The sequence below is a fragment of the Oncorhynchus mykiss genome, chromosome 15 (assembly GCF_013265735.2).
Source record: "Oncorhynchus mykiss isolate Arlee chromosome 15, USDA_OmykA_1.1, whole genome shotgun sequence".
Classification (NCBI taxonomy): Eukaryota; Metazoa; Chordata; class Actinopteri; order Salmoniformes; family Salmonidae; genus Oncorhynchus; species Oncorhynchus mykiss.
In genome coordinates, this window is record NC_048579.1 from 10,336,565 (window position 1) to 10,347,565 (window position 11,001).

The following is an 11,001-nucleotide window of genomic DNA, read 5'->3' on the forward strand; positions in this document are numbered from 1 at the left end:
TTGGTTCTGACCCTATTCCTGGTTACAGGGGATGGTTAAATTCCTTGTTTTATCAGGGTCCCCCCCCACACCACACTTAATTACTGATACTTAATGACTTTCTTATGTTTGGGACAAATTAGTGCAACACACGCACGCTTGTGCACACGCACATTAGTGTACCCACACAGTAGCATGCTCACACACACACATCGGTAACATTACTCCATGGCAACAGGAAACGGCATCACTGTAGTGTTGATATCAGAGAGGTACAGGACTGCCAAATTATCCATTACCTAGTTTCACTTTGTTTGGTGGAGAGGAGGATGGGGTGGTGGAGAGGAGGATGGGGTGGTGGAGAGGAGGATAGGGTGGTGGAGAGGAGGATGGGGTGGTGGAGAGGAGGATGGGGTGGTGGAGAGTAGGAGGATGGGGTGGTGGAGAGGAGGATGGGGTGGTGGAGAGGAGGAGGATGGGGTGGTGGAGAGTGGGATGGGGTGGTGGAGAGGAGGATGGGGTGGAGAGGAGGAGGATGGGGTGGTGGAGAGAAGGATGGCGTGGAGGGGAGGAGTGGTGGAGACATGAACAAACTGGACAAAAGACATGTGGAAGACGAGAGCTGGTCATTGGTTGAGGTGAATGGTTAGAGGTATTTGGAACAGGGGATAGTATCAGAGGAGAGGCTTTATCATTCTGTTGGTTCGGTTCATTCCAAGGATCTTGTTTGTGATGTCACATGCCATTCATACTTCCATGCTGTCCGTCTTAGGGGTCTTGGATATCCAGAGTGTTGATTGGGTAACACTGGTTTTGGTCCCCGGTTTGCTTTAGTAAATTAAAAACATTTTATAAATAGGTTAAGAGAAACAATAACAGGACAAACTAAAGCAGAATAGCAGAACTACAGATGAATCCTACTGTGTGTGAGTGTGCGTGTGTGCATGCGTAGGTGTGTGTGAATGCGTAGGAATGTGCGTATGTAAAACATCATCTGTTGCTCACACAAACACTTCAGTACCAGCCATACCCAGTAATACAACTCTCTCCTTGCCTCTCATAACTCTTCATTGCTCATATTGCCTCAGATCATGTTTTGTTGTGTTGTAAAAACACAAGTGTCACCAGGTGTAAAGCGTTCGGGGCCAATCTAAATTACCCAGATGGCTTTGGGATTGTTCCAGGAAGAGTTTTACAGTGGTGGACGGGAGTCAGAGGCATGATTAACTGGTCTCTATCAGGAGATTTCCCCCTCCCCCCTCCCCCAGAAATATGCTTTAACCACATCACTCAGACGGGACAGAGATATTAAAATGGATCCATTAAACCACATCACTCAGACGGGACAGAGATACTAAACTGGATCCATTAAACCACATCATTCAGACGTGACAGAGATACTAAACTGGATCAATTAAACCACATCACTCAGACGGGACAGAGATACTAAACTGGATCAATTAAACCACATCACTCAGACGGGACAGAGATACTAAACTGGATCAATTAAACCACATCATTCAGACGTGACAGAGATACTAAACTGGATCAATTAAACCACATCACTAAGACGGGACAGAGATGCTAAACTGGATCAATTAAACCACCACTCAGACGGGACAGAGATACTAAACTGGATCAATTAAACCACATCACTCAGACGGGACAGAGATACTAAACTGGATCAATTAAACCACATCACTCAGACGGGACAGAGATGCTAAACTGGATACATAAAGCTAACTAGGTAGTAGCTGGCCATGGCAGAATTAAGAGAGTTGGGAGTGTGCTGTGGTGTATGTCCATGCATCCCAATCTCCAGCATTGTAAAGCTGTCCTCTATCATGCCAGGTAACTGGCTGAAAAGTGCTGGATCTGGCCCAGATTTTAGACGGACCAGAAAGGTTAGCCTCAGATAGAGCGTGTGTGAATGTGTAGCTGTACTTTTTTTTGTTTTTTTACCTTTATTTAACTAGGCAAGTCAGTTAAGAACAAATTCTTATTTACAATGACGGCCTAGGAAGAGTGGGTTAACTGTTCAACCTTTCGGGGTGCTAGTTCAACACTCTAACTACTAGGCTACCCTGCCGCCCCAATAACTTTGGTTATTGTAGGGATACTATTGAGGGGTCCAGCTATCGACCCAGAAATCACAGACTGTATCTGTTGCCAGGGTAACACAGGGTTTTATTCCATGTGTAACTCTGTGTCGTTGTATATGTCGAACTGCTTTGCTTTATCTTGGCCAGGTCGCAATTGTAAATGAGAACTTGTTCTCAACTTGCCTACCTGGTTAAATAAAGGTGAAATAAATAAAAAAATAACACACACACACACACCACCTACACACACTCACAATAATAAGTGATTACAGCAGGCCGTGCCAGTGGTTATGCTGAATCCCTCTAACAAGGCGTCCCTGTGTTATCCCAGTGATTATGACTGAGTAAGCACTGTTCTTACCAAACACTTACAGCCCAGACCCATCCATCACAACATAGGGTTGGTCCCAACCATTAAAGGATGAACGGGGGAGTTTGTCAGGGTTCAGAGATTGAGTTGATTGTCTGATTAATTTTGAGAATGTGCCAAATCAAGTTTTTTTTTAAAGAAAGAGGGAGTGTACGATAGGAAGAGAGAGAGAGTGGACAGTGAGTGATAGGAAGAGAGAAAGAGAGAGAGGACAGTGTGGGATAGGAAGAGAAAGAGAGAGAGGACAGTGTGTGATAGGAAGAGAGAAAGAGAGAGAGGACAGTGAGTGATAGGAAGAGCGAGAGAGAGGACAGTGTGTGATAGGAAGAGAGAAAGAGAGAGAGGACAGTGTGGGATAGGAAGAGAGAAAGAGAGAGAGGACAGTGTGGGATAGGAAGAGAGAAAGAGAGAGAGGACAGTGTGTGATAGGAAGAGAGAAAGAGAGAGAGGACAGTGTGTGATAGGAAGAGAGAAAGAGAGAGAGGACAGTGAGTGATAGGAAGAGCGAGAGAGAGGACAGTGTGTGATAGGAAGAGAGAAAGAGAGAGAGGACAGTGTGGGATAGGAAGAGAGAAAGAGAGAGAGGACAGTGAGTGATAGGAAGATAGTAAGAGAGAGGGGACAGTGTGTGATAGGAAGAGAGAGAGAGGACAGTGAGTGATTGGAAGAGAGAAAGAGAGAGAGGACAGTGAGTGATAGGAAGAGAGAAAGAGAGAGAGGACAGTGTGGGATAGGAAGAGAAAGAGAGAGAGAGGACAGTGTGTGATAGGAAGAGAGAGAGAGGACAGTGAGTGATAGGAAGAGAGAAAGAGAGAGAGGACAGTGAGTGATAGGAAGAAAGAAAGAGAGAGAGGACAGTTTGTGATAGGAAGAGAGAGAGAAAGAGAGGACAGTGTGTGATAGGAAGAGAGAGAGAGGACAGTGTGTGATAGGAAGAGAGAGAGAGAGGACAGTGTGTGATAGGAAGAGAGAGAGAGAGGACAGTGAGTGATAGGAAGAGCGAGAGAGAGGACAGTGTGTGATAGGAAGAGAGAAAGAGAGAGAGGACAGTGAGTGATAGGAAGATAGTAAGAGAGAGGGGACAGTGTGTGATAGGAAGAGAGAGAGAGGACAGTGAGTGATTGGAAGAGAGAAAGAGAGAGAGGACAGTGAGTGATAGGAAGAGAGAAAGAGAGAGAGGACAGTGTGGGATAGGAAGAGAAAGAGAGAGAGAGGACAGTCTGTGATAGGAAGAGAGAGAGGACAGTGAGTGATAGGAAGAGAGAAAGAGAGAGAGGACAGTGAGTGTTAGGAAGAAAGAAAGAGAGAGAGGACAGTTTGTGATAGGAAGAGAGAGAAAGAGAGGACAGTGTGTGATAGGAAGAGAGAGAGAGGACAGTGTGTGATAGGAAGAGAGAAAGAGAGGACAGTGAGTGATAGGAAGAGAGAGAGAGAGGACAGTGTGTGATAGGAAGAGAGAGAGAGAGAGGACAGTGAGTGATAGGAAGAGAGAGAGAGGACAGTGTGTGATAGGAAGAGAGAGAGAGAGAGGACAGTGTGTGATAGGAAGAGAGAGAGGACTGAGTGATAGGAAGAGAGAGAGAGAGGACAGTGAGTGATAGGAAGAGAGAGAGAGAGAGGACAGTGAGTGATAGGAAGAGAGAGAGAGGACAGTGTGTGATAGGAAGAGAGAGAGAGGACAGTGTGGGATAGGAAGAGAGAAAGAGAGAGAGGACAGTGAGTGATAGGAAGAGAGAAAGAGAGAGAGGACAGTGTGGGATAGGAAGAGAAAGAGAGAGAGAGGACAGTGTGTGATAGGAAGAGAGAGAGAGGACAGTGAGTGATAGGAAGAGAGAAAGAGAGAGAGGACAGTGAGTGATAGGAAGAAAGAAAGAGAGAGAGGACAGTTTGTGATAGGAAGAGAGAGAGAAAGAGAGGACAGTGTGTGATAGGAAGCGAGAGAGAGGACAGTGTGTGATAGGAAGAGAGAAAGAGAGGACAGTGAGTGATAGGAAGAGAGAGAGAGAGGACAGTGTGTGATAGGAAGAGAGAGAGAGAGAGGACAGTGAGTGATAGGAAGAGAGAGAGGACAGTGTGTGATAGGAAGAGAGAGAGAGAGAGGACAGTGTGTGATAGGAAGAGAGAGAGAGAGGACAGTGAGTGATAGGAAGAGAGAGAGAGAGAGGACAGTGAGTGATAGGAAGAGAGAGAGAGGACAGTGTGGGATAGGAAGAGAGAGAGAGGACAGTGTGTGATAGGAAGAGAGAGAGAGGACAGTGTGGGATAGGAAGAGAGAGAGAGAGGACAGTGTGTGATAGGAAGAGAAAGAGAGAGAGGACAGTGTGTGATAGGAAGAGAGAGAGAAAGAGAGGACAGTGTGTGATAGGAAGAGAGAGAGAGGACAGTGTGTGATAGGAAGAGAGAGAGAGAGGACAGTGTGTGATAGGAAGAGAGAGAGAGAGGACAGTGAGTGATAGGAAGAGCGAGAGAGAGGACAGTGTGTGATAGGAAGAGAGAAAGAGAGAGAGGACAGTGAGTGATAGGAAGATAGTAAGAGAGAGGGGACAGTGTGTGATAGGAAGAGAGAGAGAGGACAGTGAGTGATTGGAAGAGAGAAAGAGAGAGAGGACAGTGAGTGATAGGAAGAGAGAAAGAGAGAGAGGACAGTGTGGGATAGGAAGAGAAAGAGAGAGAGAGGACAGTCTGTGATAGGAAGAGAGAGAGGACAGTGAGTGATAGGAAGAGAGAAAGAGAGAGAGGACAGTGAGTGTTAGGAAGAAAGAAAGAGAGAGAGGACAGTTTGTGATAGGAAGAGAGAGAAAGAGAGGACAGTGTGTGATAGGAAGAGAGAGAGAGGACAGTGTGTGATAGGAAGAGAGAAAGAGAGGACAGTGAGTGATAGGAAGAGAGAGAGAGAGGACAGTGTGTGATAGGAAGAGAGAGAGAGAGAGGACAGTGAGTGATAGGAAGAGAGAGAGAGGACAGTGTGTGATAGGAAGAGAGAAAGAGAGGACAGTGAGTGATAGGAAGAGAGAGAGGACTGAGTGATAGGAAGAGAGAAAGAGAGGACAGTGTGTGATAGGAAGAGAGAGAGGACTGAGTGATAGGAAGAGAGAGAGAGAGGACAGTGAGTGATAGGAAGAGAGAGAGAGAGAGGACAGTGAGTGATAGGAAGAGAGAGAGAGGACAGTGTGTGATAGGAAGAGAGAGAGAGGACAGTGTGGGATAGGAAGAGAGAAAGAGAGAGAGGACAGTGAGTGATAGGAAGAGAGAAAGAGAGAGAGGACAGTGTGGGATAGGAAGAGAAAGAGAGAGAGAGGACAGTGTGTGATAGGAAGAGAGAGAGAGGACAGTGAGTGATAGGAAGAGAGAAAGAGAGAGAGGACAGTGAGTGATAGGAAGAAAGAAAGAGAGAGAGGACAGTTTGTGATAGGAAGAGAGAGAGAAAGAGAGGACAGTGTGTGATAGGAAGAGAGAGAGAGGACAGTGTGTGATAGGAAGAGAGAAAGAGAGGACAGTGAGTGATAGGAAGAGAGAGAGAGAGGACAGTGTGTGATAGGAAGAGAGAGAGAGAGAGGACAGTGAGTGATAGGAAGAGAGAGAGGACAGTGTGTGATAGGAAGAGAGAGAGAGAGAGGACAGTGTGTGATAGGAAGAGAGAGAGAGAGGACAGTGAGTGATAGGAAGAGAGAGAGAGAGAGGACAGTGAGTGATAGGAAGAGAGAGAGAGGACAGTGTGGGATAGGAAGAGAGAGAGAGGACAGTGTGTGATAGGAAGAGAGAGAGAGGACAGTGTGGGATAGGAAGAGAGAGAGAGAGGACAGTGTGTGATAGGAAGAGAAAGAGAGAGAGGACAGTGTGTGATAGGAAGAGAGAGAGAGAGAGGACAGTGTGTGATAGGAAGAGAGCGAGAGGACAGTGTGTGATAGGAAGAGAGAGAGAGAGAGGACTGTGTGATAGGAAGAGAGAGAGAGAGAGGACAGTGTGTGATAGGAAGAGAGAGAGAGAGAGGACAGTGTGTGAGCACTATGAGGATAGTGAATGATTGGTTATATTTATGGCTGGGACGGTCATGGAATTTAAAATGATGGTAATTGGTCAACTCAGCCCTTATTTTTCGAGGGGTACGCACATCTCCTCCGCTCCTGACTGCATGTGCTGCCATAGAAATGGAATGGATAGAACTGGCATGCCCGTTCAAGTCAATGATGTTATAACGTGTGGACTGGCGGCCATCGCAAGTTTATCCATACTGCAGCAAAGCAGGAAGTAAAACATCTGCTAAAATATGTGCTGTGATTGTTGATTCAACTCAACTGACATGATAAAAAAAATGCATTCCATTGCATGAGCCACATCAGTTATTACATCATTTGATCAATGAACATTCTACATTACCATGGAAATGGTTGCATCACAATACCAGGCAGCCAGTGTGCCAGAGTGTACCCATGGGTTTACCAGTCAAATTGCCAGGGTTAGTGGTTCCAACCCCGTTCTATTCATTCTATTTCTGTGTGTGCCGCTGCTGTATTATGGGGGGGGGGGGGGGGGGGGGGGGGGGGGGGCGTTACCTAGACAACCAAAGACTCCATGGCTTGTTTCATCAAGGATCAAGTTTAATCACGTTATTATGAAGAGTCCATGTTATGGCCGAAACGGCCTCAACCGCACGAATGCCTGGCCATCCCGTCTTCAGTCATCTGTTCGTTCCCCAAAATATTTTTACGACGGTCTTCGTTCATAACCATATGGTTAAACGGTTTATATGGTACTTATGAAAGCCTTAGCTGTATGAGAATCACAGAGTGGTCAATCAGTTGGATGTGTATGGGTAATGCAGTACTGATTCAACTGGGTGGACTTGGTGTGTTCAGCTGTGTCGTCAAGGTAGGGAGTTGTTGTTTTTGTGGTTGCGGTGGTGTGCCTTGTCTCACCTCTTGCTGAACATCTGGAAACAGCAAGTCCCAGAAGCCACCAGGATGAGCAGCAGCAGAGGGATGGTGGGGATGATCACATAGACCAGAAACATCCCTGCAGAAGGAGGGCAGAGACGGCCCCTCAGACAGACAGGCTATTTCATCAATTTACCGGTCTCATCAAGACCTGTCTCACCCTCTGGAGTTCTGCCATACACCTGTCTCACCTCCACTTGTCTCACCTGGTCCGGCTATGACTACGCGTGGGGCGCCATCCTCCTCACTGGGACCAGCCTGTTTGACCTCTATTGTCTGTGCCACCGTCACATCTGGAACAGACAGACAGACACTAGCTCGAACAGGGATATCCTACAGAAAACTGAGTCAGATCTCCAGGAGAGGGGTTGCTGTTGCCGGGCTATGCCCCATTATGTGTTCCCTCACCTGGGTCACGAGCTCCAGGCCTGTCCCCCTGCTCCTTCACCAGATGGCTCTCTGGATCAAGATCAAAATCCGGGGAAAAAAATGGATTTAACAAAACCGATATGCATTTCTGTTCGTGTAATGTTGTTGCAGGCTAAAAGCACAACAACAGAAACAGCTCTTAGAGGCAGACATAAGGAACACTCCACAAGACACAACTCATCTGCCGTGACATTGGCATACCTGTGTGATGCTGTGTAGTCGTACCTGTGTATTCGTATCTGTGTGATGCTGTGCAGTCGTACTTGTGTAGTCATACCTGTGTGATGCTGTGTAGTCGTACCTGTGTATTCGTATCTGTGTGATGCTGTGCAGTCGTACTTGTGTAGTCATACCTGTGTGATGCTGTGTAGTCATACCTGTGTGATGCTGTGTAGTCGTACCTGTGTAGTCATACCTGTGTAGTCATACTTGTGTAGTCATACCTGTGTGATGCTGTGTAGTCGTACCGGTGTGATTCTGTGTAGTCGTACCTGTGTATTCGTATCTGTGTGATGCTGTGCAGTCGTACTTGTGTAGTCACACCTGTGTGATGCTGTGTAGTCATACCTGTGTAGTCATACCTGTGTGATGCTGTGTAGTCATACCTGTGTAGTCATACCTGTGTGATTCTGTGTAGTCGTACCTGTGTAGTCATACCTGTGTAGTCATACCTGTGTAGTCATACCTGTGTGATGCTGTGTAGTCGTACCGGTGTGATTCTGTGTAGTCGTACCTGTGTGATTCTGTGTAGTCGTACCTGTGTGATTCTGTGTAGTCGTACCTGTGTGATTCTGTGTAGTCGTACCTGTGTGATTCTGTGTAGTCATACCTGTGTGATTCTGTGTAGTCATACCTGTGTGATGCTGTGTAGTCGTACCGGTGTGATTCTGTGTAGTCGTACTGTGTGATTCTGTGTAGTCGTACCTGTGTGATTCTGTGTAGTCGTACCTGTGTGATTCTGTGTAGTCATACCTGTGTGATTCTGTGTAGTCATACCTGTGTGATTCTGTGTAGTCGTACCGGTGTGATTCTGTGTAGTCGTACCGGTGTGATTCTGTGTAGTCGTACCTGTGTGATTCTGTGTAGTCGTACCTGTGTGATTCTGTGTAGTCGTACCGGTGTGATTCTGTGTAGTCGTACCTGTGTGATTCTGTGTAGTCGTACCTGTGTGATGCTGTGTAGTCGTACCTGTGTGATGCTGTGTAGTCGTACCTGTGTGATTCTGTGTAGTCGTACCTGTGTGATTCTGTGTAGTCGTGCCTGTGTGATTCTGTGTAGTCGTACCTGTGTGATTCTGTGTAGTCGTACCGGTGTGATTCTGTGTAGTCGTACCTGTGTGATTCTGTGTAGTCGTACCGATGTGATTCTGTGTAGTCGTACCTGTGTGATGCTGTGTAGTCGTACCTGTGTGATGCTGTGTAGCCGTACCTGTGTGATTCTGTGTAGTCGTACCTGTGTGATTCTGTGTAGTCGTACCTGTGTGATTCTGTGTAGTCGTACCTGTGTGATTCTGTGTAGTCGTACCGGTGTGATTCTGTGTAGTCGTACCTGTGTGATGCTGTGTAGTCGTACCTGTGTGATTCTGTGCAGTCGTACCTGTGTGATTCTGTGTAGTCGTACCTGTGTGATTCTGTGTAGTCGTACCTGTGTGATGCTGTGTAGTCGTACCAGTGTGATTCTGTGTAGTCGTACCAGTGTGATGCTGTGTAGTCGTACCTGTGTGATTCTGTGTAGTCGTACCTGTGTGATGCTGTGTAGTCGTACCAGTGTGATTCTGTGTAGTCGTACCTGTGTGATGCTGTGTAGTCGTACCTGTGTGATTCTGTGTAGTCGTACCTGTGTGATAATGTGTAGTCGTACCAGTGTGATTCTGTGTAGTCGTAACTGTGTGATTCTGTGTAGTCGTACCGGTGTGATTCTGTGTAGTCGTACCTGTGTGATGCTGTGTAGTCGTACCGGTGTGATTCTGTGTAGTCGTACCTGTGTGATGCTGTGTAGTCGTACCTGTGTGATTCTGTGTAGTCGTACCGGTGTGATTCTGTGTAGTCGTACCTGTGTGATTCTGTGTAGTCGTACCTGTGTGATTCTGTGTAGTCGTACCTGTGTGATTCTGTGTAGTCGTACCTGTGTGATTCTGTGTAGTCGTACCTGTGTGATTCTGTGTAGTCATACCTGTGTGATTCTGTGTAGTCGTACCGGTGTGATTCTGTGTAGTCGTACCGGTGTGATTCTGTGTAGTCGTACCTGTGTGATGCTGTGTAGTCGTACCTGTGTGATTCTGTGTAGTCGTACCGGTGTGATTCTGTGTAGTCGTACCTGTGTGATGCTGTGTAGTCGTACCGGTGTGATTCTGTGTAGTCGTACCTGTGTGATGCTGTGTAGTCGTACCGGTGTGATTCTGTGTAGTCGTACCTGTGTGATGCTGTGTAGTCGTACCTGTGTGATTCTGTGTAGTCGTACCTGTGTGATTCTGTGTAGTCGTACCTGTGTGATTCTGTGTAGTCGTACCTGTGTGATTCTGTGTAGTCGTACCGGTGTGATTCTGTGTAGTCGTACCTGTGTGATGCTGTGTAGTCGTACCAGTGTGATTCTGTGTAGTCGTACCAGTGTGATGCTGTGTAGTCGTACCTGTGTGATTCTGTGTAGTCGTACCTGTGTGATGCTGTGTAGTCGTACCAGTGTGATTCTGTGTAGTCGTACCTGTGTGATGCTGTGTAGTCGTACCTGTGTGATTCTGTGTAGTCGTACCTGTGTGATGCTGTGTAGTCGTACCAGTGTGATTCTGTGTAGTCGTACCTGTGTGATTCTGTGTAGTCGTACCTGTGTGATGCTGTGTAGTCGTACCTGTGTGATTCTGTGTAGTCGTACCGGTGTGATTCTGTGTAGTCGTACCTGTGTGATTCTGTGTAGTCGTACCGGTGTGATTCTGTGTAGTCGTACCTGTGTGATTCTGTGTAGTCGTACCTGTGTGATGCTGTGTAGTCGTACCAGTGTGATGCTGTGTAGTCGTACCTGTGTGATTCTGTGTAGTCGTACCTGTGTGATGCTGTGTAGTCATACCTGTGTGATTCTGTGTAGTCGTACCTGTGTGATGCTGTGTAGTCGTACCAGTGTGATGCTGTGTAGTCGTACCTGTGTGATTCTGTGTAGTCGTACCTGTGTGATGCTGTGTAGTCGTACCTGTGTG

The 11,001-nt window shown here is 46.8% G+C and overlaps 1 protein-coding gene across 2 annotated transcripts in view; it reads right to left on the reverse strand.

The window, feature by feature from the left end:
* Positions 1-452: 452 nt before the first annotated feature.
* LOC110490904 (chondrolectin) overlaps positions 453-11,001 on the reverse strand; it is a 31,717-nt gene continuing 21,168 nt past the window's right edge. The window contains exons 5-8 of one of the 2 annotated variants that reach the window (XM_036943686.1): positions 7,794-7,844; positions 7,577-7,678; positions 7,368-7,464; positions 453-807 (exon numbers count right to left, since the gene is read on the reverse strand). In XM_036943686.1, coding sequence (XP_036799581.1) covers positions 726-807; positions 7,368-7,464; positions 7,577-7,678; positions 7,794-7,844 — 332 coding nt within the window. In that variant the 3' untranslated portion in view covers positions 453-725. The remainder of the gene's footprint in view (positions 808-7,367; positions 7,465-7,576; positions 7,679-7,793; positions 7,845-11,001) is intronic. The other variant, XM_036943687.1, reaches the window with a different exon arrangement.